Raw genomic sequence first — 23,410 nt, 5'->3', positions numbered from 1 at the left:
CCACTGAACTGATAAGGACTGACTTCTCAGTCAAGCGCTTTAGATTTACAACACTTTACGGAAAAGCTTGTTTTAGTAACGATTATATGAGACAGGTACTTGTCACTTGTGTTTGTTGCTGTATCTAAAAGAACAGTGATAATAAAAATGTGATTTAAGAAGGCAAAAAGCAGTGAAATGCAAGTGTGTAAGGAACTGAGCCTTCACAGATCTGGTGAAGTTTTGGATCCAAAAATTTTGTACTACAGTTCCCATAAGTTTGAATGTGTTGGAGAACACCATGTCAGTGAATGCTGGAAAAAAGAGAATTTCAGCTAACCCTGGGTGCTGGTGCCCTTTATTTCCCTTCTATTTCCCACTTATTTTCAGCTCTGGATTCTGATCCCTTTGAGCTTCGGCGCAGCTGAGTGCTTCTGAGCGCGTGCAGAGAGCCTTCCTGTGGCTACTGAGCCACAAAGAGGGAGGAGCAGCAAATCCTGCATAAATTGCCTGGGACGGCAGGGTGCGTGCCAGGGAGAAAGGCAGAGCACCGCCAGCCAGGAAAATGGGGGCGGTGCTTTCATTCTGCCCCCCTCGCTTCCCCCGCTAAAGGGCAGAGTACTTCTGAGCGCGTGCAGAGCGCCTTGCCGTCGATACTGAGCCACCGACGGAGGCAGCAGGAGCAGCGAATCACGAGAGAGCTGGCCGACATAAGCGGGTTCAGGCAAAGAAGGGAGGGCGGGAGGGGAAACACGAGCGACGCTCTCCGACTCGCTCCACTTTTCTTCGCAAAACACCCGAGACTAGAAGGGGGGCTACGGGGACGCAATACCGCACTTAGTCACCAGAGGGCGCAGTACGGGCGACGCTCCCGCCTGCGCTTGCCGGCTGCACACTCGTCACTGTCGGCCTCGCGAGGGAGGGGCTGAGACCTGGGACGAGCCGGAGATTGCTCATTTGCATTCCGCCGCGACCAGCATGCCTTGCGCCCACCACGATGCGGTTCTCGCGGCTCCGCCGGTTCTCGTGCCGGTTCCGGCTATGGTGGCGACGCCGCTTGCAGGGAGGGCGAAAGGCGAGTCCCGAGGCGCCGGGGCATCTCGATCTTGGACTGCAGGCGAGGGCACCGTAATCTCAGGGGCAGGCGCGCGTGCAGTGGCTGTTGCCGTGCGGGAGCAGAAAGCATACTCTGGTTTCTCTTCAGATCGTATAAATCTTTCGCCTTTTACTAAAGATTTCCGTGGAGAGGAACATTTATGAGTTTTAAACTAATTTTTTGAGGCCTTGCTTCGGCGGGGCTGTCCTTTCATGGTGCAAAAACAGAATTCATTCTTACTCAGTGAGCTGTTCATTTCAACAGCAAAGAGCCAGGCTCCACATAACCATATACCATTTAGGAGCTGGAAGATCCTATATGCCAGGGGTCCCCAGACTTACCGGGCTGCGGGCCGGATAGTCGAGTAAGATTGTCTTCCATAAACACGATTTTAATAATGGGTCCGTAAGTGACTGTGGAGGCCAATTCTGGATCCGCAATTCTGGATCCACATGTCCTTCCACAGTGGGGATATTGGCGGGAGCACGCTTCTCCCTTGCTTCCTGAGATCGAGTTTCTTCAAAGCCCATGACACCTTTGGTAAAGGCTGTTCTCCAACTGGAGCGCTCCAGTGTTTCCCAGTTGTCAGTGTTTCTACTACATTTTTTTAGATTTGCCTTGAGACAGTCTTTAAACCTCTTTTGTTGACCCCACCAGCATTACGCTTTCCATTTTTAAGTTCGGAAGTTTTTAAAGTTCGGAGCATTTTTTAAGTTGCTTTAGAAGACAATCATCAGGCATCCGCACAACATGACCAGTCCAATGAAGTTGATGTTGAAGAATCGTTGCTTCGACATCGGTGATCTTTGCTTCCTCCAGTACACTGATATTAGTCCACCGTTGATGGAATCTTTCGAGGAGTTGGAGATGGCGTTTATAAGTGGTCCATGTTTCACAAGCATATAGTAAGGTTGGTAGTACAATAGCTTTGTAAACAAGCATTTTGGTTTCCCTGCGAATGTCCCGGTCCTCAAACACTCTGCACTTCAATATGGAGAAAGCTGCACTAGCAGAGCTCAGGCAATGCTGGATTTTGGCATCAATGTCAGCCCTTGTAGAAAGATAGCTGCCCACGGAGAAGTGATCGACATTTTCCAACGTTACACCATTGAGTTGGATTTGTGGCGCTGCAGAGGGGTTATTTTGTACTTGTTGGTGCAGCACTTTGGTTTTTTTGGATGTTGAGTGACAGGCCAAGCTTTTTGTAAGCTTCTACCAAGATATTTAGGATGGTTTGGAGGTCATCCTCTGAGCATGCACACACTACCTTGTCATCAGCATGCTGAAGCTCTATGACCAAAGTTACTGTAACCTTACTCTTTGCTTTCAAGGCTGCTTGTATTATTAAAGGGGTTTCCATCAGCTTTATTTTGCATCTTTCCATCAGACAGCAACCACAGCATTGGTTCCCCTTTGCGGAATGACGTGTGGATCCAGAACTGATCTGGGCTTACTGGGTTAAGAATTATTGCCAAAGAACAAGGAAATAGGAGTAATATTAAGACATTACAACTATTGAATAAAAACAAGTTCTATTTTTGCACCATGAAAGGACAGCCCCGCCGAAGCAGGGCCTCAAAAAATTAGTTGAAAACTCATAAATGTTCCTCCCCACGGAAATCTTTAGTAAAAGGCGAAAGATTTATACGATCTGAGGTGAAACCAGAGTATGCTTTCTACACCAGCACGGCACCAGCCACTGCACGCGCGCCTGCTCCTGAGGTTACGGTGCTCTCGCCTGTGGTCCAAGATCTTGATGCCCGGGCGCCCGGAGACTCGCCTTTCGCCTTCACTGGAAGCGGCGTCCCCGCCACAGCCGGAGCCGGCACCGAACCGGCGGAGCCGCGAGAAGCGCATCGTGGTGGGCGCAATGCATGCTGGTGGCAGCGGAATGCAAATGAGCAATCTCCGGCTCGTCCCAGGTCTCAGCCCCTCCCTCGCGAGGCCGTCAGTGACTAGTGTGCAGTCGGGAGCGCCGTCCGTCCTGCGCCCTCTGGTGACAAAGTGCGGTATTGCGTCCCCGTAGCCCCCCTTCTACCGGTAGTCTCGGGACTTTCGCGAAGAAAAGTGGAGCGAGGCGGAGAGTCTGCTGGGATCTCCTGTTTCTCTTTCACTTATCTTCTGCAGCATATACTATATACTCTTGCTTCTGATTTTGCAGTTCTCCATTGAACAAGGCAAAGGCAAGGGACGTACCTCCGTGAAGGAGTGGTTGCTTCAAATGCCCAAAGTCCCAGCTTCAATCCTTCAATCAACATCCTCTGAGAAGTACAGCTATAGGGCGGTATACCAATTTAATAAATAAAATACAATAAATACCCAGGTAGGACTGGGAGACGGTAGATGTTGGCAATATGTGGATGATACAGAGCTCTACTTCTCCATCATTGCTATAATTAGCTATTAAATTTGTATTTATCGGAAGAGCTCAGTGCGTTTTTTTTACCTTTATGCTGTGGTTGCTTTCTGATGGAAGGATGCAAAACAAAGCTGAACAATATAAGCAAACAAGCTTCACTGTATCCATTTCACTGTATCTGAAGAAGTGTGCATGCACACGAAAGCTCATACCAAAATAAAAACTTAGTTGGTCTTTAAGGTGCTACTGAAGGAATTTTTTTTATTAAGCTTCAAATATGGTTCTATTTTTTGGTGGGGGGAGCATTGTTTGCGTATAGTACGGATCTACGGTACTAACTCAGAATTGGTATTTAGTGAAGTGGAACCTGGCTCGTTGCTGTTTGAATGTACAGCTCACTGAGTAAGAACGAATTCTGTTTTTGCACCGTGAAAGGACAGCCCCGCCGAAGCAAGGCCTCAAAAAATTAGTTGAAAACTCATAAATGTTCCTCTCCACGGAAATCTTTAGTAAAAGGCGAAAGATTTATACGATCTGAAGAGAAACCAGAGTATACTTTCTGCACCCGCACGGCAACAGCCACTGCACGCGCGCCTGCTCCTCAGATTACGGTGCCCTCGCCTGCGGTCCAAGATCGAGATGCCCCGGCGCCCCGGGACACGCCTTTCGCCCTCCCTGCAAGCGCCGTCGCCACCATAGCCGGAGCCGGCACCGAACCGGCGGAGCAGCGAGAACCGTATCGTGGTGGGCGCAAGGCATGCTGGTCGCGGCGGAATGCAAATGAGCAATCTCCGGCTCGTCCCAGGTCTCAGCCCCTCCCTCGCGAGGCCGACAGTGACGAGTGTGCAGCCGGCAAGCGCAGGCGGGAGCGTCGCCCGTGCTGCGCCCTCTGGCGACGAAGTGTGGTATTACGTCCCCGTAGTCCCCTTCTAGTCTCGGGTGTTTTGCGAAGAAAAGTGGAGCGAGTCGGAGAGCGTCGCTCGTGTTTCCCCTCCCGCCCTCCCTTCTTTGCCTGAACCCGCTCATGTCGGCCAGCTCTCTCGTGATTCGCTGCTCCTGCTGCCTCCGTCCGTGGCTCAGTATCGACGGCAAGGCGCTCTGCACGCGCTCAGAAGCACTCTGCCCTTTAGCGGGGGAAACGAGGGGGGCAGAATGAAAGCATCGCCCCCATTTCCCTGGCTGGCGGTGCTCTGCCTTTCTTCCTGGCACGCACCCTGCCGTCCCAGGCAATTTATTCAGGATTTGCTGCTCCTCCCTCTGTGTGGCTCAGTAGCCACAGGAAGGCTCTCTGCACGCGCTCAGAAGCACTCAGCTGCGCCGAAGCTCAAAGGGATCAGAAACCAGAGCTGAAAATAAGTGGGTAATAGAAGGGAAATAAACGGCCACAGCACCCAGGGTTAGCTGAAATTTGGGTCGGTGCGGGGGCGTGTTGGATTGGAAAATCAGTGGATCCCAACTTTCTCCTGGTCTTCCCCAGCCTCGTCCTTGGCACACGCCCCCTTTTCAGTCTTGGAGCTCTGACGTCACCAGGCCATGGGAGTTTCCACAGCACGTGGAGGGGAAAGCCTACATGAGATCCTCTCTCTGCCCTTGAAGAGGAATATCCCATGCATCTTCCTTTAGCCTCGGGGAGAACCTCGTGTTGGGTTACTTTAGGGACTAAAGGATTCAAATCAAAACAACAGAAGTGATGAGGGAGACTTATGAAGTTATTATTATTGCCTACAGTATTAGGATTTGCATACATACCCTTCGATTCCAGGGCAGATCGCAACAGAAAGATTCAAAATTAGTATACAAACAAAAACCAACCAACCCCTGCCTTACCACAAACACATTTTTGAAAACCACAAAATGTTAATCAGACCAATGCTTGGGTTTTTTTCCTGGCGCGGAGCCACCGCAGAAAAGGCCTATTTGGATGCATGGTATGAAAACATTTCAAGAGACATTTTGGCACCTGAGGCTAACCACAAAACGGGGTCCTTCCTCCCACCAGGGAAGAAAGGGTAAGTGAAGATCTACAATCAGAAACAAGGGGGACAGGAATGAAGATCTGCATCGAGATCCACTGCCCCTGTGGATCCCGCCAACTGAGGCAGTCACCTCACTTTGCCTCATGGGTGGGCCAGCCCTGGCACCATTGTTGTAGTAGATCTTCAGGCACCAGGCAAAAACATTCCTCTTTCACCAGGCCTTTGGCTGTTAACTCTCTGTGTGTCTCGTAGGTGCCCACTCTCCCCTGCCATCGCTATCAGGGCCGTATAGCAGCGGCTTCTGGCAAGACCTCGCAAGAATTCCCAGAGATTTTGCTAGATTTCGCACAACCTCCTAAGCAAGGCTTTGGCAGGGGTGGAACGGTCTTGCGTTGCCTCGGGCAGCGAAACGGGACGGGCCTCCCCGCTTGTCCCATCTCCCAAAGGCTGACTCAGATGCTGAGAAGCCACGAGGCGTCAGGATTTGCATCCAGAGCCCCAGTCCCGGAGAAGGGAATCCGCGCGTTCTCTTTCTCTTTCACCGCCTCCTTCCTCTTCTGTTGAAGGAACAACAACAGGGCAGGGCAGGGACAGGTTATTGCTCTCTCTCTCCCTCATAAAGAGGAAGTGGGGAAGGTTTTTCTCGCAAAGCCTCCTCTTGGCAGCCTCCACCTGATCTGGTGCAGATAAAAGGCAACTCCGCAAGATTTGCAAAGGCTTTCCCAAGGTTCACCCGCAGAGGTTTGTAGTAGCAGCAGGCGATGGGCCTTTGAAAAGGATTTGTGGCCAGGACGAATCTGGATTTGTGCAGTTTGTGGTGGGGGTAATTTTTTTTACAGAGGGATAAGATTTTCACCCACACAAGCCATTAATCTGCTCTAACCTTCAACTGCCTGCCTTGACGCTATGAGTTCCAAGCCTTCACCACCATGGAGAGCCAGGAGCTGCCTTTACACCAGCCTGTGGGACTTCAAAGCCATGACGGAGACAGAACTCAGCTTCCGGGCCGGAGATCTCTTCCAAGTGATCGAGAAGAAAGGAGAGTGGTGGTGGGCCAAGAAGCTGGATCCCTCCCTGACGGGTTTCGAGGAAGGCTACGTGCCTTACAACTACTTGGCCAAGCAGGAGACCATGGAGGCAGAGCCGTAAGTCCATGTCTGCAAAGATCCCCAGCCAGTTTTAAAAGGAAGGGAAATGTGGCGTGGAGATGAGATCTGGGCATTGAGTGCTTTGTATTTAGGGTCCCACCCAATACCTTGGCTTAATGTGGATTGTGAACCTTTTTCTCCTCCTACAATTCCCCCCTTGCTTTCTCCTCCACAATTCCCCCCTTGCTTTCTCCTCCAGCAAGTGCTGCACAACACTTTCTGCTCCCTAAACCCGGAGGTTCCCCATGCCTTAAAATCTGATTTGGGGAGAGATCCATCAGTGGTCCAGGGCATTTGGAAAGAGTGTTGGGCAGGTGTAGTTGGGGGAGAAAGCTACATGGATGAGGAGAAATTAAAAAGACACACACACAAGAGGTTTACAACCTGCGTTAAACCGAGATGTGGACAGGCACTTAACCCACATCCCGAGATTCTGGGCCCGCAAAAACCGGATTGATTTGATATGCAAATTTGATGGATTCATTTGATTTCACATGCAAAACAAAAACAGGTGCATTCCCTCTTCTACTTTGGCAAAGCCTTGTGAGGAGACGGTGAAGCACAGGAGGAGACTGCAATTTCACCCATACATTATCTCCTGCCTTCATTCCAGCTTTGCAGGATTGCTTACTATACTTTAAAGCAGGGGTTCCCAAACTAAGGCCCGGGGGCCGGATGCGGCCCAATCGTCTTCTAAATCCTCCCCGCGGACGGTCCAGGAATCAGCATGTTTTTGCATGAGTAGAATGTGTCCTTTTATTTAAAATGCATCTCTGGGTTATTTGTGGGGCATAGGAATTCGTTCATATTTCCCCCAAAAAAATATAGTCCGCCCCCCCACCCTCCCAAGGTCTGAGGGACAGTGGACTGGCCCCCTGCTGAAAAGGTTTGCTGACCCCTGCTTTAAAGCCTGCCTTTTCAGGCAAGGGGGGGAGTGTGCTCTAAACACAGGATGGCAATAAAGCTGCGGCCCCTCCCAGGGATGTGGATTCTGCTGCACCTGCTTTTGTGCTGGAAGTTGCAGAATTTGCTGCATGCTGTGGATAGGAAAACTATGGAGCGCACTTTCTTAAGAAGAGAGGGCTATTGAAGGCCGCTAGCCACAATGACTCTCCGTAATTGGAGGAAGTAAGATTTCTGAATACCGGTTGCTGGAAACCTCAGGAGGAGAGAGGAGGGCATTTGTGCTCGGATCCTGCACCTGACATCGATCCGGGTAGCTGCTGTGAGAACAGGATGGTGGACTCAATGGGACCATTAGACTGTCCAGCAGACTCTTCTCATGTTTCTGCATGTCCCCAGTTCTGGATTTGCCCTTTTGGACCACACCTGCACATTGAACCACAGAGCTGGGAAGGAGGAAAAAGCTCTCCAATGCAACTGCCTGTGGTTCAGGTTTCTCATTTTTAAAATGTCTGTGCCCCTCAATCATACTGTTCTCTCTCTCTCTTTTTAATCTGATCCAACCAATTTAGTACACTGCGCCTCGCCAGCATTACCTCCCTGCCCTTCCTGGAGACACCAGGGATTGAACCGGCAACCTTGTGCACGCAGAGCAAATACAGAGCCATGCCATAGCCTAACAAGCAGTTACCTTTCTATGCATTGCCATAAAATTGCTGTTTCTCGTTTCTATGACCTCGTTGGGAGTTGCTCTACTGCTGAGCTACAGCCCTTCTTACCTGAAAGGAAAAAAATTTTAAAAAATTGTTCCTTCTGTAGGTGGTTTTTTGGGCAGATCTCCCGTTCTGAAACAGTCCATCGGCTGATGTCAGAAGAGAATAAGGTCGGAGCCTTCCTAATCCGCATCAGCGAGAAAAGGGGGGCTGAGTATGTTTTGTCAGGTAAGTGTATTTCACTTCCTACCTTTCCGACTTGAGTGACCAGTTGCAAAGGAGAAGACGCTCCTAGTAGTTTTCTTATAGAGCTGGGTTTTCGTTTTGTTAAATGTATATATCCCTCGCCTTTGCAAGAAGCCCTGCAGTGATTTACGCCAGTAAAGGTAAAGGGACCCCTGACCATTAGGTCCAGTCGTGACCGACTCTGGGGTTGCGCGCTCATCTCGCATTATTGGCCGAAGGAGCCAGCGTATAGCTTCCAGGTCATGTGGCCAGCATGACAAAGCCGCTTCTGGCAAACCAGAGCAGCACATGGAAACCCGTTTACCTTCCCGCTGTAGTGGTTCCTATTTATCTACTTGCACTTTGATGTGCTTTCGAACTGCTAGGTTGGCAGGAGCTGGGACCAAGCAACGGGAGCTCACCCTGTCACAGGGATTCGAACCGCCGACCTTCTGATCAGCAAGCCCTAGGCTCAGTGGTTTAACCCACAGCGCCACCTGGGTCCCAATTTACACCAGAGACATCGGCAATAAGATTTCTGCTAACCATTCATTACTACCATTTCTTGGGTGATTCTTCTGCCACGACAGCTTACAAGTTTTTAATATAGAATGGAATAGAATAAACAGGCCAGAGTAGGCTGTCGAAAATCCAGCATAAAGCAAAGGCAAAATGAAAAAATGAAACAAAAGACCCGGTCATTTTTAAAAGAAAAGTTGTCATCCAAAAGTTGCCCAAAAGAAACTAACAATGGTGCCGGGGGGGGGGAGATTCCTTGTGCGAGGAGTTCCAAGGATCAAGGATTCCATGGTGGAATAGACCCTGTTTCCTACGACCACCCACCTGACTTCCAACAGAACGCCTAGTGGGTCCTCTGAGGGCAATCTCAACATCTAGAAGGTTTATCCTGGAGCAGAAGGTCCTCTAAGCAACTTGTTCCCAGGTTGTTTAATCCTAGAATTGTAGAGTTGGAAAGGACCCCGAGGGTCATTTAGTCCAACCCCATGCAATACAGGGTTTTATAATAAAAAAATTCCTTCAGTAGCACCTTAAAGACCAACCAAGTTTTTATTTTGGTATGAGCTTTCGTGTGCATGCACACTTATTCAGATACACTGAAACAGAAGTAACCAGACCCTTATGTATATTCAGAGGGTGGTGGGGGTGGGTGGGAATGGGTGATGGGCTGATAGGAGTGGTAAACCTGTTGATGGCTGTTAACGACTGCTGATGACTGCAATAGGTCCTGCGGGGGGGGGGAAGCAAGGGCTGAGGCGCTAAAGAAAGCTTGATCATGCATAATGAGATAAGAACCCTATGTCTTTGTTCATCCCAGGCGGCTCCATGGTTTTAAGCTTGGTAATGAGTTCCAATTCAGCAACTTCCCTTTCCAGTCTGTTTCTGAAATTTTTCTGTAATAAAACAGCTGCTTTGAGATCTTGTATAGAATGGTTTTATAAGTTAGAAGCAACCCTTTCAGTTGTGCCAGGAAAACTGTGCTGAAAACAGGACTTTCACGTGGCTGCTCTGAGAGCCCGGATCTTCCCTGACGTGCCGCTCTTGACAAAATCCCGACGTGACTTCCAAAGGCACAGGAACCTCCTTCGAGTCGCTGCGTTAAAATGTCAGCTGCGGAGGAACATTTGTCCAAAGCCTCTCCCACACTCGGGTATGAAGCACAGCAGATCCTGTGCTGAGCAGAACCGTGTGGGAGATGGCAGCCTGCCCGGTTTTCACCAGGGCCCTTACGGGAACAGGAAGATAACAACCTGTAATGATTTGGGTGTTCCCTCTGCTTCCCCCTCCCCTTTCTGCATTGTTCCCTCTTTCTCTGGCTCTCCTTCCCACAATTTCACAGTCCGAGATGAGTCAGTGGTGAGGCACTACAAGATCTTGCGCAACGGCCAGGGAGCTTACTACATGAACGCCACCCGCTCCTTCCAAGATCTGCTCTCCCTCGTCGAGTATTACAAAGGGAAAGCGCTCACCCACGGGCTGAGGCTCTTGACCCCGTGCTACAAGGTAAGTCCAAATTTGCAGCTGTAGCCGCATTTGGCCGGCCCCGGTTAGCAAACGGAAGTGAGCATAAGAGCATCAGAAGAGCCTGCCTGGGAGGAAGGGAAGCAAATGTCCTTTAATGACATGGCACTTTGTTCTCCATGTCTTCTGAATGGCACCTCCCGAAAAGAAATTCAACCTGTATTTTAAAGCCGTCTGGCATCTTCCTACCTACCCGGTCCCTGAGATCATCTTCTGAGGCTCTTCTTCATGTGCCTCCTCCTTGAGATGCCCAGAGTGTAGCAACACAAGAACGGGGCCTCCTCTGCAGTGGCTCCCCATCTGTGAAATGCTCTCCCCAGGGAAGTTTGCCTGGCGCCTTCATTATACACCTTTAGGCACCAGGCAAAAACGTTCCTTTTTAACCAGGCCTTTGGCTGATCTTATTGACACCCAACACTCTTTTAGAATGTGGCTTTTGGGGGTGGGGGGAAGCATTATTGAGTTATTGCTTTTGGTTTGATTTGATATACTGTGGTCTTGTTGTGAATCGCCCTGAGACCTCCCGGTATAGGGCAGTGTATAAGTTGAAATAATAATAATAATAATAATAATAATAATAATAATAACAACAACAACAACAACAATAACAATTTTATTCATACCCTGCCCTTCCCAGTCAAGAACGGGCTCAGGGCGGCTAACAACAAGAATATCAAAGCAAGCATTAAAAAAAATCAATTAAAATGCAGATTAAATACAATGTTAAAATTCAATTTTAAAATTAGGGAATCTACAACTGTGGGTTAAACCACTGAGCCTAGGGCTTGCTGATCAGAAGGTCGGCGGTTCGAATCCCTGTGACGGGGTGAGCTCCCGTTGCTTGGTCCCAGCTCCTGCCAACCTAGCAGTTCGAAAGCACGTCAAAATGCAAGTAGATAAATAGGTATCACTACAGAGGGAAGGTAAACGGTGTTTCCATGTGTTGCTCTGGTTCGCCAGAAGTGGCTTAGTCATGCTGGCCACATGACCTGGAAGCTGTACGCCGGCTCCCTCGTCCAATAATGCGAGATGAGCGCGCAACCCCAGAGTCGGTCACGACTGGACCTAATGGTCAGGGGTCCCTTTACCTTTTAATACTCAAAATATTATCTAAATTCTACAATTTATCAATTTCTAACATTCACTAGCTCTAGCGACTGTGGGCGCCCTTGCACCCCAAAGCTCTGTCACCCCGATTCTGTAACCGTACAACGAAACTGACATTCAGAGAAAGATGACCAGCAGTCATGGATGCTTTAACTGAAAGTCCTGCAGGCAGGCGGCAGGATGAGATGATTCTTGGAGTACCTTCCAATTCGATCGTTCTAAGAACTTGAGCAGAAAAGTTTTGGAAGTCTTTAGGGTTATGTTGGTCCTCTGGGTGAACCTTAGGTAACGGAGGCTTGCTGTTTCTTTTCTTTTGGCTCCAGCAAGAGCCCACGGCGATGCCACACTGGGACGACTGGGAGAGGCCAAAGGAGGAGTTCTGCCTTACCCGGAAACTGGGCGCAGGTTACTTTGGAGAAGTCTATGAAGGATACTGGAAGGACAGAGTCAGAGTTGCGATCAAAGTGCTTCCCAGAGGTGAGAGTTTGGCTTCGCACAAGAGCCAAGGAAGCTGCCTTTATCATGCCAGGTCAATGTTGAAGAGGCCTTGGAAATATCAAAGAGAAGCAGCCAGATTAGTGATTTGGGTTCTTTGCTGTTGTTAATATGCCGCCCATCTAACTGTGTTGCACCCAGCCAATCTGGGTGGCTCCCAACAAAATATTAAAAACACAATAAACAAACATTGAAAAATTCCTATTCACCCTTCTTCAGCCAGGGAAGTAAGAAAGAAAAATATTCCTAAATTGCCTCTTGGCAGTGCAAATTTTTCAGACCTTGAAAAGGCTTGCTATGCTTTCCTTTACAAGTGCGACAATGGTCAGTGTAATAAGTCGATGGTTCGCGCCTACTCAGGGATGTCTGTGGGCAGGATTCCTGCATTGCAGGGAGCTGGACTAGATCCCTTCCAACTCTACCGTATGATTCTATGTGCTTGCTTCCCTCTCTCCCCCTGCAGCTGATCTGACGTACCAGGACATGTTCAAAAATGAAGTTGAGGCGATGAAGAAGCTGAGGCACAAGCACATCCTCTCCCTCTATGCCATCTCGACTCGTGGGGACCCTGTGTACATCATCACGGAGATCATGAGCAAAGGGAACCTCCTAGAATTCCTCCGAGGTGAGACCTTTACACAAGGTGCTTCCTTCACTGATAGCGCAACCGTAGCCCGCTTCCTGCATTGCTCGCAGGTAGGGCTCTCACAGTTTTGAAAGCACTTCTCTCTCCACTTCTGACACCGTGTTGCCACCTTCTGATGCTCACGTGTCAAGGGTACCTGTCTGCTGGCGAAACTCCCCACAGATGTTTCCACACAGGGGATCCACAGGGCTGGGAATCCAGTACAACTGAGGGCCCTGCTTGCGTGAAGACCCTACTCACGAGAAGCCCAATGCTTTGTCATTGGAGGGCAGAGCTAGAGCAGCCACAGAGGACAAACAGGAAGCACAGCCCTGCTTCTGCCTGAAATCACGAGTGCTGACCACAAGAGTCACATGTGAATGTTGGTGTTTGAGCTAGATGATCTATTGTGGTCTTTTCCAGCTGTGCAGCTGATACTGGTCCAAAGGGACAAATGGGGCACTGCCACACCCACTTCAGTTTTCCCGTTACCCACTCACCTTCCTACTTGCAACCCATCCAAAGCGTGGTGTTGTCTATCAGCTTCCTCCTCCTTAGGTCTCAATTTTGCCCTTGTAGAACTCAGCAGAGAGGATGACGGAGGAGGCAAATCCACAATTACAGTACTGTAGTTGGCTCTTCCTGTCCTTGGCTCTCTGGCGCCACCTGCTGTTCGGCTCCCTTCCTCCAGACCAGTCCCAATGGGCTGCTGTCACTGATTGTAAAAAGCACACTGGTGTGGTAAACAGTGGTTGAACTGGAGATTACCTGAATAAGCCAGACCTAAGCAGGCCAATATTCATCCTGGCCTTGGCGGGGTGGGAGGAATATTGAGTTGTTTGCAAACAGATGAGATTCCCTCTCTGCTGCAGAAATACAGTTGTCGCAGTGGTTGCTTTGACAACAGTAACCGGTCCAGTTATGATTGCATTATAGCTGTTATCATTTGGTCGTTGACTTAAGATGATATGTTGTAAACCACCCTGTGATCCTAATGGATGAAAGGAAGTTGAGAAAGTTAGCATGCAAATTTTCGGGATTGCATGCGTATTATGATTATGTTGTTTCATGTATGCATTTAATTTTAAAATATCTAAGCAGTCCTTCAGAACAATTTAATAAAAGCAAAATATAAACCATCGAGAAACAATAACAATGAGGATCACAGGACGCTACCTTGTAGTGACTCAGGCCATTGGTCCATTTAGCGCCGTACTCTTTCTGACTGATGGCAGATCTCTGGGTTTCAGACAGTGGGTATCCCCTTCCCTACCTGCAGATTGAACCTGGGACTCAAAGCCGATGCTTTTCGACTGAGCTGAAGCCTTTACCCCAAAAGTAGCTGCATAAAAGTTCCTGGACAAAGAAAAACGCCCTTGCCTGGTACTGAAAATATTGCAATGTCAATGCCAGTCAAGCCTCTATTTTATCTGTAAGATGTCTTGAGTCCCTATCAGAGAAGAAGGGGGAAATAACTATGTAGATTTTTTTAAATATCATTTTCAATTTTACAAATCTGCACACATAAAATGAATCATACACTCAACATTAAATGCAGACTTCCCTTCCGTGTCTTCCACGTTTCCTTTCTGTTTACCTTTGCCGCTGCTTATTCTAAATACTCCTTATTTTGTCTCTTCCAATTTTCCCTTCGCTTATCATTTTCCTGCTTCATTTATTCTAACCCTGCTAATGTTTTAAGATGCTTGCAGTAATTTTTCCAAATATTCCACAAGTCAACACCCCCCCACACACCAAAAAAATCCTTCTTTTAAAAAGTCTTCCTTCCTGCTCTCTCTGTCTATGGGTTGTACTAGCCATAGATTGGAAGCAGGGGTGGAGAAAGGGGGGGGCGGTGGGGGCGGCCCCCCGGGTGTCACCACTGAGGGGGGTGACAAAATGCCAGGCGGCACTCACCACAGGGCCTGCAGTGCGCCTGAGCCACGCATCTCTCCTGGGAGTGACACGGTGGCTTGGGCGCCCGCAGGCTCCGCGCTGACCCAAACAGTCTGCCCACCACCTCCCCCTCAGCTGTAGGGCAGCTGAGTGGGAGGAGGCAGGCAGACTCCTCGGAGGCCCCGCAGAGCGTCCTGCCCCGGCTGGCCCCGCCCCTGGGCACAGGGCGGACACCGTAGCCCCAGGGACCCGATCGGCTTGATCTGCCACTGACTGCAAGGGGCCATTTCCACAATCCAACAGGCTCTTCTTATGGAAACAATGAGCAGAACTTTCAGAAGACGCGCTTGGCAAGAGACAGGTCCCTCTATGCTTACTTCCAGGTTCCGAAGGGGAGCAGCTGCAGGTAGCTGAGCTGGTGGACATGGCGTCACAGGTGGCAGATGGCATGTGCTACCTGGAGGCGCAGAAATTCATCCACCGAGACCTCGCTGCCAGGAACATCCTGGTCGGAGAGAACAACATCTGCAAAGTGGGAGATTTTGGGATGGCCAGGCTGATCAAGGTATTCTCTTGAGGCGGTGGACTTGTAAAAGAGTACAGTGGTAATGGATAATAATATATATAACTAGTGTATTTCAGCCCGTTCAATAACGGGCGCTAGAACATCCTGGGGTTCGGAGAAGCGCTTGCGCAGCGCTTCTCCGAACCCTGGGACCTGTCCTTGCTGTCGGCGGCAGGGGGACAGGAACGGAGGAGGAGAAAGCGCTGCTTTCTCCTCCTCCGTACCTCTCCCGCAGCCACCGACAGCAAGGAGACATCCCAGGGTTCGGAGAAGCGCTTGCGCAAGCGCTTCTCCGAACCCTGGGACCTGTCCTTGCTGTTGGCGGCAGGGGGACAGGAACGGAGGAGGAGAAAGCACTGCTTTCTCCTCCTCCGTACCTCTCCCGCAGCCACCGACAGCAAGGAGACATCCCAGGATTCGGAGAAGCGCTTGCGCAAGCGCTTCTCCGAACCCTGGGACCTGTCCTTGCTGTTGGCGGCAGGGGGACAGGAACGGAGGAGGAGAAAGCACTGCTTTCTCCTCCTCCGTACCTCTCCCGCAGCCACTGACAGCAAGGAGACATCCCAGGGTTCGGAGAAGCGCTTGCGCAAGCGCTTCTCCGAACCCTGGGACCTGTCCTTGCTGTTGGCGGCAGGGGGACAGGAACGGAGGAGGAGAAAGCGCTGCTTTCTACTCCTCCGTACCTCTCCCGCAGCCGCCGACAGCAAGGAGACAGGGAGGGTTGTCCGCGAGGCGCCGGGCTCCTCAAGGGCGGCCAGGCTTTCCCCGTCGCCTACGGGAAACGGGGTCCCCTTGGTCCGCCGCCGCCGGGAAACGGGAAGTGACAGGAAGGAGACATTGCTGGACACACACACGCGCGCTCTCTCCCCCCCCCCCCGCCAACGCTCAGTCCGGCTGGGATCAGCGGTTGGCGGCCGCAGGGAAACGGTAGGTGGGGGGGGGAGAGCGCGCGCGCGTGTGTGTCCAGTCTCTGCTGTCCAATCCCTGTGTCCCTGCGCAGTGACCCAGGGACACACGGGACAGCTTGGACGCAGGGACAACTTGGAAATTATTATATAGGATGAGAATAATATTGGAGAAAACTGGATATTGAAACCTGCTTAACCTAAATCATATATCCCAGTTTTACAGCGGCCCTTTAAAGTACACTTCACACAGAGTATACGCAGTCAGAAGTTGACCTGGCTAACAAAACACCACCAAGAGCGTAGGGTATTATCTCCCTTATATTAAACCCCTTACTAGCTGCCATATAGCTGCCAAGTTTTCCCTTTTCTCACGAGGAAGCCTATTCAGCATAAGGGAAAATCCCTTAAAAAAAGGGATAACTTGGCAGCTATGCTAGCTGCACACTTGTAAAAGTATGCAGATGAAAATACAAACGGTTGGGTTTCTTTAACTGAAAAACAAACTCACTCTAAAGAGACTTTAAACTAAAGATAAATGCTTTCTCTCTTAGCAATGTCATCTACCCACTTTCCAAACCTCCCACATAACTCCCATTAAACTACCCAAGAATTAACAGCAAACTAACATTATAACTAAACAATCATACTAAGATTCAACTAAGGAATCTCTTAAACTGAGAACAACTGAGAGAGTGATCTACTAAGAGATTAATCAAACTGAAAGATCTAACTAAGAGATACAGAAGGCTTTCTGGCAGAGCCTTATATACAAGAAGCAGAGCCCACGCCTGTGAGCAATTAACAGAAACACCGGCACCTGTTTCTCTTAAACAGACAGTATTTACATTAGACCGGCTCTAAAGTAACTTGACTATTCAAAAAATCCAACAAGTGGTACCTTGACTTATGAAGGCCTCGACTTACGAAGGTTTCAACTTACGAAGTCCGCTAACCCAGAAGTATTTTCGCCGCACGTGCAGTCTGCGCATGCGCAAAGCGCAAAATTGTGCTTCGCGCATGCACAAAATGGATGCCTCGACATCCGAAGGTTTCAACTTACGAAGAGCACCGCGGAACGGATCGCCTTCGTAAGTTGAGGTACCACTGTACTGGGAAATGATCCATAATGAATTGGGGGGGGGAATGTTTCAAAGTACTTTCCCCCCAAACCAGAGTCCTTTCTGTTGGGGATAATTCAGACTGAAATTCCCAGGTGTCAAAAAAGGTTATTTATGTATGCACTGCTGTGGCCCATGTTTTGTTAGCTCCAAAATGGAAAATGAGCGAGGTCCCAACTAAAAAAGAATGGCAACTTAAATTGACAGAATATGCGCAGCTTGCAGACTTAATATATAGAATAAGAGAACAAGAAAAACATACGTTTAGAGAAGATTGGGAAACGTTTATTGAATACAGTATATGGGAAATAACTGTGTATACCTGAAAACGTTGGCAACATTAAGATAAATTCAACAGTGTAAATAAGTTTTGATGGATGCCATAATGGAATGCTGAATGGTATAGTTTTTGTAAAATATGCAGGGATTTATGATATGGAAAATGAACCACAGAAAGAGAAGAAGGGAAGTCATTGATATCTTAAGGATGTAAAAATGAGTACTTCAAATTGTAAAACAGGAAATTTAATAAAAATTATATACAAAAACAAAAAGGTATTTTCTTGAGGCTTGGGGAGTGTTGACAGTAAATAAAAATAGGTTGTGCCCTGGCTGGTGTTTGCTGTGCATTTAAAAAAAGGGGGGGGGATTCTGCACCAATATGACACCAAGATTTGCTGAATTCTGTGGCTCATGCAGTTAATAATCAAGTGTTCAATGGGTTGTTGTTATACATACATGTTTTTCTTCTGTTCTCGCAGGACAATGTTTACGAATCTTACTCCCACAACATTCCCTACAAATGGACGGCACCAGAAGCGCTTTCCCACGGCCGCTACTCTGTTAAATCCGACGTTTGGTCCTTTGGAATCCTCCTGTATGAAATCATGACCCTTGGCCAGAACCCATATCCAGGTGCGTTTGAGGTTCGGGGCATCGTAGGAACCTAGGAAACTGTTTTATACTGAGTTAGACCACTGGTCCTCCCAGCTCAGCACTGAGCTCGAGGTCTCTGCGCCTTCTCGCCAGCGCGATGGACTGGAAGCTATCGGGACATTCCCAGCCTTATAGAGGCTGAACCAGGATAGCTTCTCTATCCCTGAGCTATGGCCCTTCTGCAAGTCATTTTGGCAGCGGAGACAGCACAGGACCTGCCCCAGCTGGAGGCTTTGGGTGGCCATCTGTCATGGATGCTTTAATTGAGATTCCTGTGTTGCAAGGGGTTGGACTAGATGACCCTCGGGGTCCCATCCAACTCTTCTATGATTCTATGATGAATGCATAGCTGTGCTAGTCTTAGGCTACAAGATTTATAGTGTTAATTCAGCCCTCCCAGCTGGGTTGCACACATGAAATAAATGGGAATTTATATGCTTGGGAAACAACAAAGGTGCTGGTTGTAAGGAAGGCCAGCTATGAAAATGGATTAATAATAATAATAATAATAATAATAATAATAATAATAATATTTATACCCCGCCCTTCCAAGTCAAGACCGGGCTCAGGGCGGCTAACAGCAAAAATATCAACGCAAGTATAAAAAAACAATTCAATTAAAATGCAGATTAATACAATGTTAAAATAGAAGGATGAGAAGGTGATTAAAGAAGAAGAATGATGTGGTAAACAACAGGAAGCAACAGGCATATGTTTGTAACAGAAGCAGGGAACCTAATTATTATTTTTTAAAATTGTATTAAATTTAAATAATTTGGGTCAATTTGTTAAAATTTGGGAAACTAATAAAAATTAATGATAATTTTAGTATAAAGACACAGTGTATAATAGAGATTAAAGGATGTTGAGCTGAGGAGGGAGGAAGCCACATGGGTATATAGTACAGTCGTTCCTCCGCTTATGTATCTCTCCGGTTAGATAAACTTTGGGATTTGTAAGCGGCAAACCCGGAAGTATTTTTCTGGGTTTTTGCCGCTCACGCATGCACAGAAGCACTCTACCACCGCATGTGCATGCGCAGAAGTGGTCCTCCGGTTGTGAAAACCTCGGAAACGGACCTCTGGAACAGATCCCGTCCACAACCGGAGGAGGTACCACTGTATAAGCTAAAGGGACCCCTGACCATTAGGTCCAGTCGTGACCAACTCTGGGGTTGTGGCACTCATCTCGCTCTATTGGCCAAGGGAGCCCGCGTACAGCTTCCAGGTCATGTGGCCAGCATGACAAAGCCGCTTCTGGCGAACCAGAGCAGCACACGGAAACGGCGTTTACCTTCCCAGCGGAGCAGGACCTATTTATCTACTTGCACTTTGACGTGGTTTCGAACAGCTAGGTTGGCAAGAGCTGGGACCGAGCAACAGGAGCTCACCCCGTCGTGGGGATTCGAACCACCGGCCTTCTGATCGGCAAGCCCTAGGCTCAGTGGTTTAACCCACAGCGCCACCCGCGTCCCGTACCACTGTATAGTTTCTATTTATTTGATAAGCACAGGATTTAAATTTGTTAATCTGTAACTGTTTGATTTTGCAACTGTAATTTTTCATTCTTGAACAATAATAATAATAAGTTAATGATAATTTAATATATATATAATGTTAATTCAGCAGCACCTGCTTTATTTTAAGTGCAGCTACACTTAATACCTTATTATTGTTGTTGTTATTATTATTATTATTATTATTATTATTATTATTATTGTCGTTTTCCTCACTATTTGCAGGTATGACCAACAGTGAAGTTTTCAAGCACGTCCAGACCGGTTTCCGGATGCATTGCCCTCCCAAGTGCCCTGCTACAATGTACAACATCATGTGCACATGCTGGGACATTAACCCAAAAGAGAGGCCAGACTTCAAGCAGCTCCGAGGGCAGCTCCAGAGTTTCACCAACTACGAGAATCCCGAATGAAAGGTGCAGCTTCCTCTTTCCTCCTCCTCCTCCTCCTCCTCCTCCTCCTCCTCCTCCTCCTCCTCCTCCTCCTCCTCCTCCTCCTCCTCCCCCCTTTAAACCTCGCAAATTTCGTATGGAAAAAGCGACCTCTAGTGAACCGAAAAGTGTGCACACCTTGGGAGGGCAGAGGAGCAGGCTTTGGGCTTCTTGTGATAAAAACAGACTCCGACTGCGGGCATGTGATATCTGTGCCATACTTGTTCAATTGGCATTGCAGGATAAGAGACTGAAGAGCTGGATCAGGCCAAACTCCTCTCGAGGGAGACCGGCATCTTGTTCTCACAGTGGCCAACCAGATGCCCAACGAAAGCCTGCAATCAGGACCTGAGTGCGATAGCTGTTCAAGCTGGTGCCCATCACTACATCTCATGGGAACAGAGGAAGGGTGAGATCTGGGGACATGCCCATTTAACTGTCGCTCATGGCCACCACAGGTGGCGCTGTGGTCTAAACCACTGAGCCTCTTGGGCTTGCCGATCGGAAGGTCGACGGGTCGAATCTCTGCAACGGGGTGAGCTCCCGTTGCTCGGTCCCAGCTCCTGCCAACCTAGCAGTTCGAAAGCACGTCAGTGCAAGTAGATAAATAGGAACCGGTGCGGCGGGAAGGTAAACGGCGTTTCCATGTGTTCTGGTTTCCATCACGGTGTTCCATTGCACCAGGAGCGGTTTAGTCATGCTGGCCGCATGACCCAGAAAACTGTCTGTGGACAAACGCTGGCTCCCTCGTCCTGGAAGCGAGATGAGCGCTGCAACCACATAGTCGCCTTTGACTGGACTCAACCGTCCAGGGGTCCTCTACCCCCCCTTCTTCTTTTTTACCATGAAGCACCTCCAGGGATGTTAATCAGGCTATAAAAGCTATCATGCACAAGAAAGGAGAATCAGCTTGTGATGCTTCTGGGTGTCCCGTTTGGAAGGAGTCGGGAAGGCAAAAGATCAGATAACCTCTTGAAGATGAAGCCTTCATTCGCAGGACAAACCTCGGCGGACTCTTATGTTTTCTGAGGATGCGGCTCAGATCGGCAGTATTCGAGTTCAAATCTGAAGGGCTTGCCAATTTGGGGGGGGGGCAGTGGGTGTATTTGGAATTTCAAAAATGTGCAGTGGGCGCCAGGCACAAAATGTGGAATGTGACAGCACAAAATTGTGTCCACATCTGAAGGAATGGGAAGCAGACAGGGCCGAAAAATGGTACAGTCATACCTCATGTTGCGTCCGCTGTGGGTTGCGTTTTTCCCGGTTACGAACACGGCGGCTTCCGGGTTTTGCCGCATGCGCAGAAGCGCTCTATCGCACTTTCGCACATGCACAAAAGTGGCACTCGGGTTGCGGACTTTTTGGGGTGCGAACGGCACCCTAGAACGGATCGGGTCCGCAACCCGAGGTGCCACTGTACCAGCGTGTTTCCCCACCAGACCCCCCAACCTATGGGGGGGGGACCACACACATCTACATCAGCCACTGTGGATTTTTAAGGGAGCATACTGAGACCTTTTGCAGCGGTGGGCAAACTGGCACATACGGGTGCTGCGCTGGCGACCCCTGCTCTGTGGCAGCAAACATGATGGTCTTCAATTGATGCTGATGTGCTTGTTTGGGAGTGCAGCTGTTTAGAATTCAGAATTCAGATCAAGTGACCAAACCGCAGGGGACTGTCATTGGTATTAACTCATTGCCACCTGATTGCTGCATTAATCAGTTGTATATTAGAAGTGCGTTAATGACAAAATAAGTTTCTCTCTCTCTCTAAATATCACATCTGAAAGTGGCCAAAGAAAATGAATACAGCGACGGCCTAATTTATCATTGCATCAACTTATTGTATTGCTGCATGCTCCCCCCCCCCAAAAGAAAACACACAAAAATCTCTGAGTGGTGCAAGATTCCAGGAGGTTCCAGGTGTCCTACCCAGGGGTCGTGTTTCCTTTTGGAAATGAGACATGGGACTCAGCTACATTAGTCAAAAAACAGCATTTTAAATGCGTTATAAACATGCAGTACCAGGTGGTGCTGTAGGGCACAAAACTTTCCTATGTGATTTTAATTACAGTATTTTTCGTTTGTTAAAATGATTTAATTTATGATTTATTTATAGTGTCCGTCCATCCCCCTGATCCCCGTGTGAAGATCCACCCCCAGTGGAGACTGCGGTGTCTTTATGATATATGGTTTATTTAACGCATATATACAATCTGTCATGGAGGGGTTCACAGCATTAACACCCCAAAGGGTCTTGTTTTTCCCCCATAGCCACAGCTATGAATTTCTGCAGGGAAATTCAAGGAAATAAAGGCTCAGCATTTGAGCTGAATGCTTCCTGTTTCCCTATGGGTGGGGGAGTGGGGAGTATTGCAATCACTGGAGTCAAAAGGCCTGTCAAATGGGTTAACAGCAGTAGGCTGTGATATTTGTGTATAGAGCCCAGGTGAGATAAGAGGGAATAAACAGTGTCCGGGAGTTAAAGGACAACACACCTAGTTCTACTCAACCCACTGGGTCTTAGTACTGTACTTCTGTCTCTTGCAAACACACACAGCGCTTCATATTATCAAGCTGCTTTTGAAATCGAGAGGGCTTTCAAAAGCAGGTTTTGATAAGCCGAGTAAGGATAGCGGCCGATACAATCAGTACAGTGGTACCTTGGTTCTCAAACTTACTTTTTTTTCAAATAATTTTTATTCAATTTTCCAAATAAACCAACAACACATACACACACAAAAAAACGCAATTACAAATCCTTTTATCCCCTCCCCTTACTTCAATTTTGTGGGCTTCCCTCTCTAGAATCCCAGTAGAACTTCACTGCTTTGTGTCTCAATCCTAGAGCCTCTGCTCACGCAATACAATGGTAACTTGGTTCTCAAACTTAATCCATTCCGGAAGTCCATTCCAAAACCAAAGCGTTCCAAAACCAAGGCACGCTTTCCCATAGAAAGTAATGCAAAACGGATTAATCCGATCCAGACTTTTAAAAACAACCCCTAAAACAGCAATTTAACATGAATTTTACTATCTAAAGAGACCATTGATCCATGAAATGAAAGCAATAAGCAATGTACTGCAGTCACACAACCACTCAAATCAGTAGCTGAACTGGGTTCCACACAGTCACAAAAACAAAACGAAAGAGCCGCAAAAACAAAAACGCAAAATAAAAAGCAAAAACAGACAGACCTCAGTGTAACAATCAAAAGGGAAGTGTGGCACTCAAATTGGAGGCGTAACACTCAAAAAACTGAGCACGTTCAGCTTCCGAAAAAAGTTCGCAAACCGGAACACTTACGTCCAGGTTTGCAGTTTTTGGGTTCTATTTTGTTTGAGTATCAAGGTGTTCGAGAACCAAGGCACCA

General features: G+C 48.4%; 1 protein-coding gene and 3 non-coding genes across 5 annotated transcripts in view; 2 read left to right on the top strand and 2 right to left on the bottom strand.

Moving 5' to 3' along the window:
- Positions 1-1,163: 1,163 nt before the first annotated feature.
- LOC118089576 (U5 spliceosomal RNA) lies at positions 1,164-1,279 on the top strand. Its single transcript, XR_004693135.1, has one exon. It is a non-coding gene; the product is annotated as a U5 spliceosomal RNA (small nuclear RNA).
- Positions 1,280-2,630: 1,351 nt separating this feature from the next.
- LOC118089580 (U5 spliceosomal RNA) lies at positions 2,631-2,746 on the bottom strand. Its single transcript, XR_004693138.1, has one exon. It is a non-coding gene; the product is annotated as a U5 spliceosomal RNA (small nuclear RNA).
- A 1,126-nt stretch (positions 2,747-3,872) lies between these two features.
- LOC118089578 (U5 spliceosomal RNA) lies at positions 3,873-3,988 on the bottom strand. Its single transcript, XR_004693137.1, has one exon. It is a non-coding gene; the product is annotated as a U5 spliceosomal RNA (small nuclear RNA).
- Positions 3,989-5,990: 2,002 nt separating this feature from the next.
- PTK6 (protein tyrosine kinase 6) overlaps positions 5,991-23,410 on the top strand; it is a 32,410-nt gene continuing 14,990 nt past the window's right edge. The window contains exons 1-9 of one of the 2 annotated variants that reach the window (XM_035123932.3): positions 5,991-6,555; positions 8,281-8,402; positions 10,258-10,421; positions 11,870-12,023; positions 12,505-12,666; positions 14,946-15,127; positions 17,915-18,068; positions 19,831-20,021; positions 20,278-21,903. In XM_035123932.3, coding sequence (XP_034979823.1) covers positions 6,317-6,555; positions 8,281-8,402; positions 10,258-10,421; positions 11,870-12,023; positions 12,505-12,666; positions 14,946-15,127; positions 17,915-18,068; positions 19,831-20,018 — 1,365 coding nt within the window. In that variant the 5' untranslated portion in view covers positions 5,991-6,316 and the 3' untranslated portion in view covers positions 20,019-20,021; positions 20,278-21,903. Of the gene's footprint in view, positions 6,556-8,280; positions 8,403-10,257; positions 10,422-11,869; positions 12,024-12,504; positions 12,667-14,945; positions 15,128-17,914; positions 18,069-19,830; positions 20,022-20,277; positions 21,904-23,410 lie in introns of those variants that run through there. The other variant, XM_088674731.1, reaches the window with a different exon arrangement.

Source organism: Zootoca vivipara, chromosome 7 (genome assembly GCF_965207765.1).
Source record: "Zootoca vivipara chromosome 7, rZooViv2.hap1.1, whole genome shotgun sequence".
Taxonomy (NCBI): domain Eukaryota; kingdom Metazoa; phylum Chordata; class Lepidosauria; order Squamata; family Lacertidae; genus Zootoca; species Zootoca vivipara.
The sequence above is the reverse complement of the archived record's forward strand: the minus strand, read 5'-3'. Positions and strand labels throughout refer to the sequence as shown.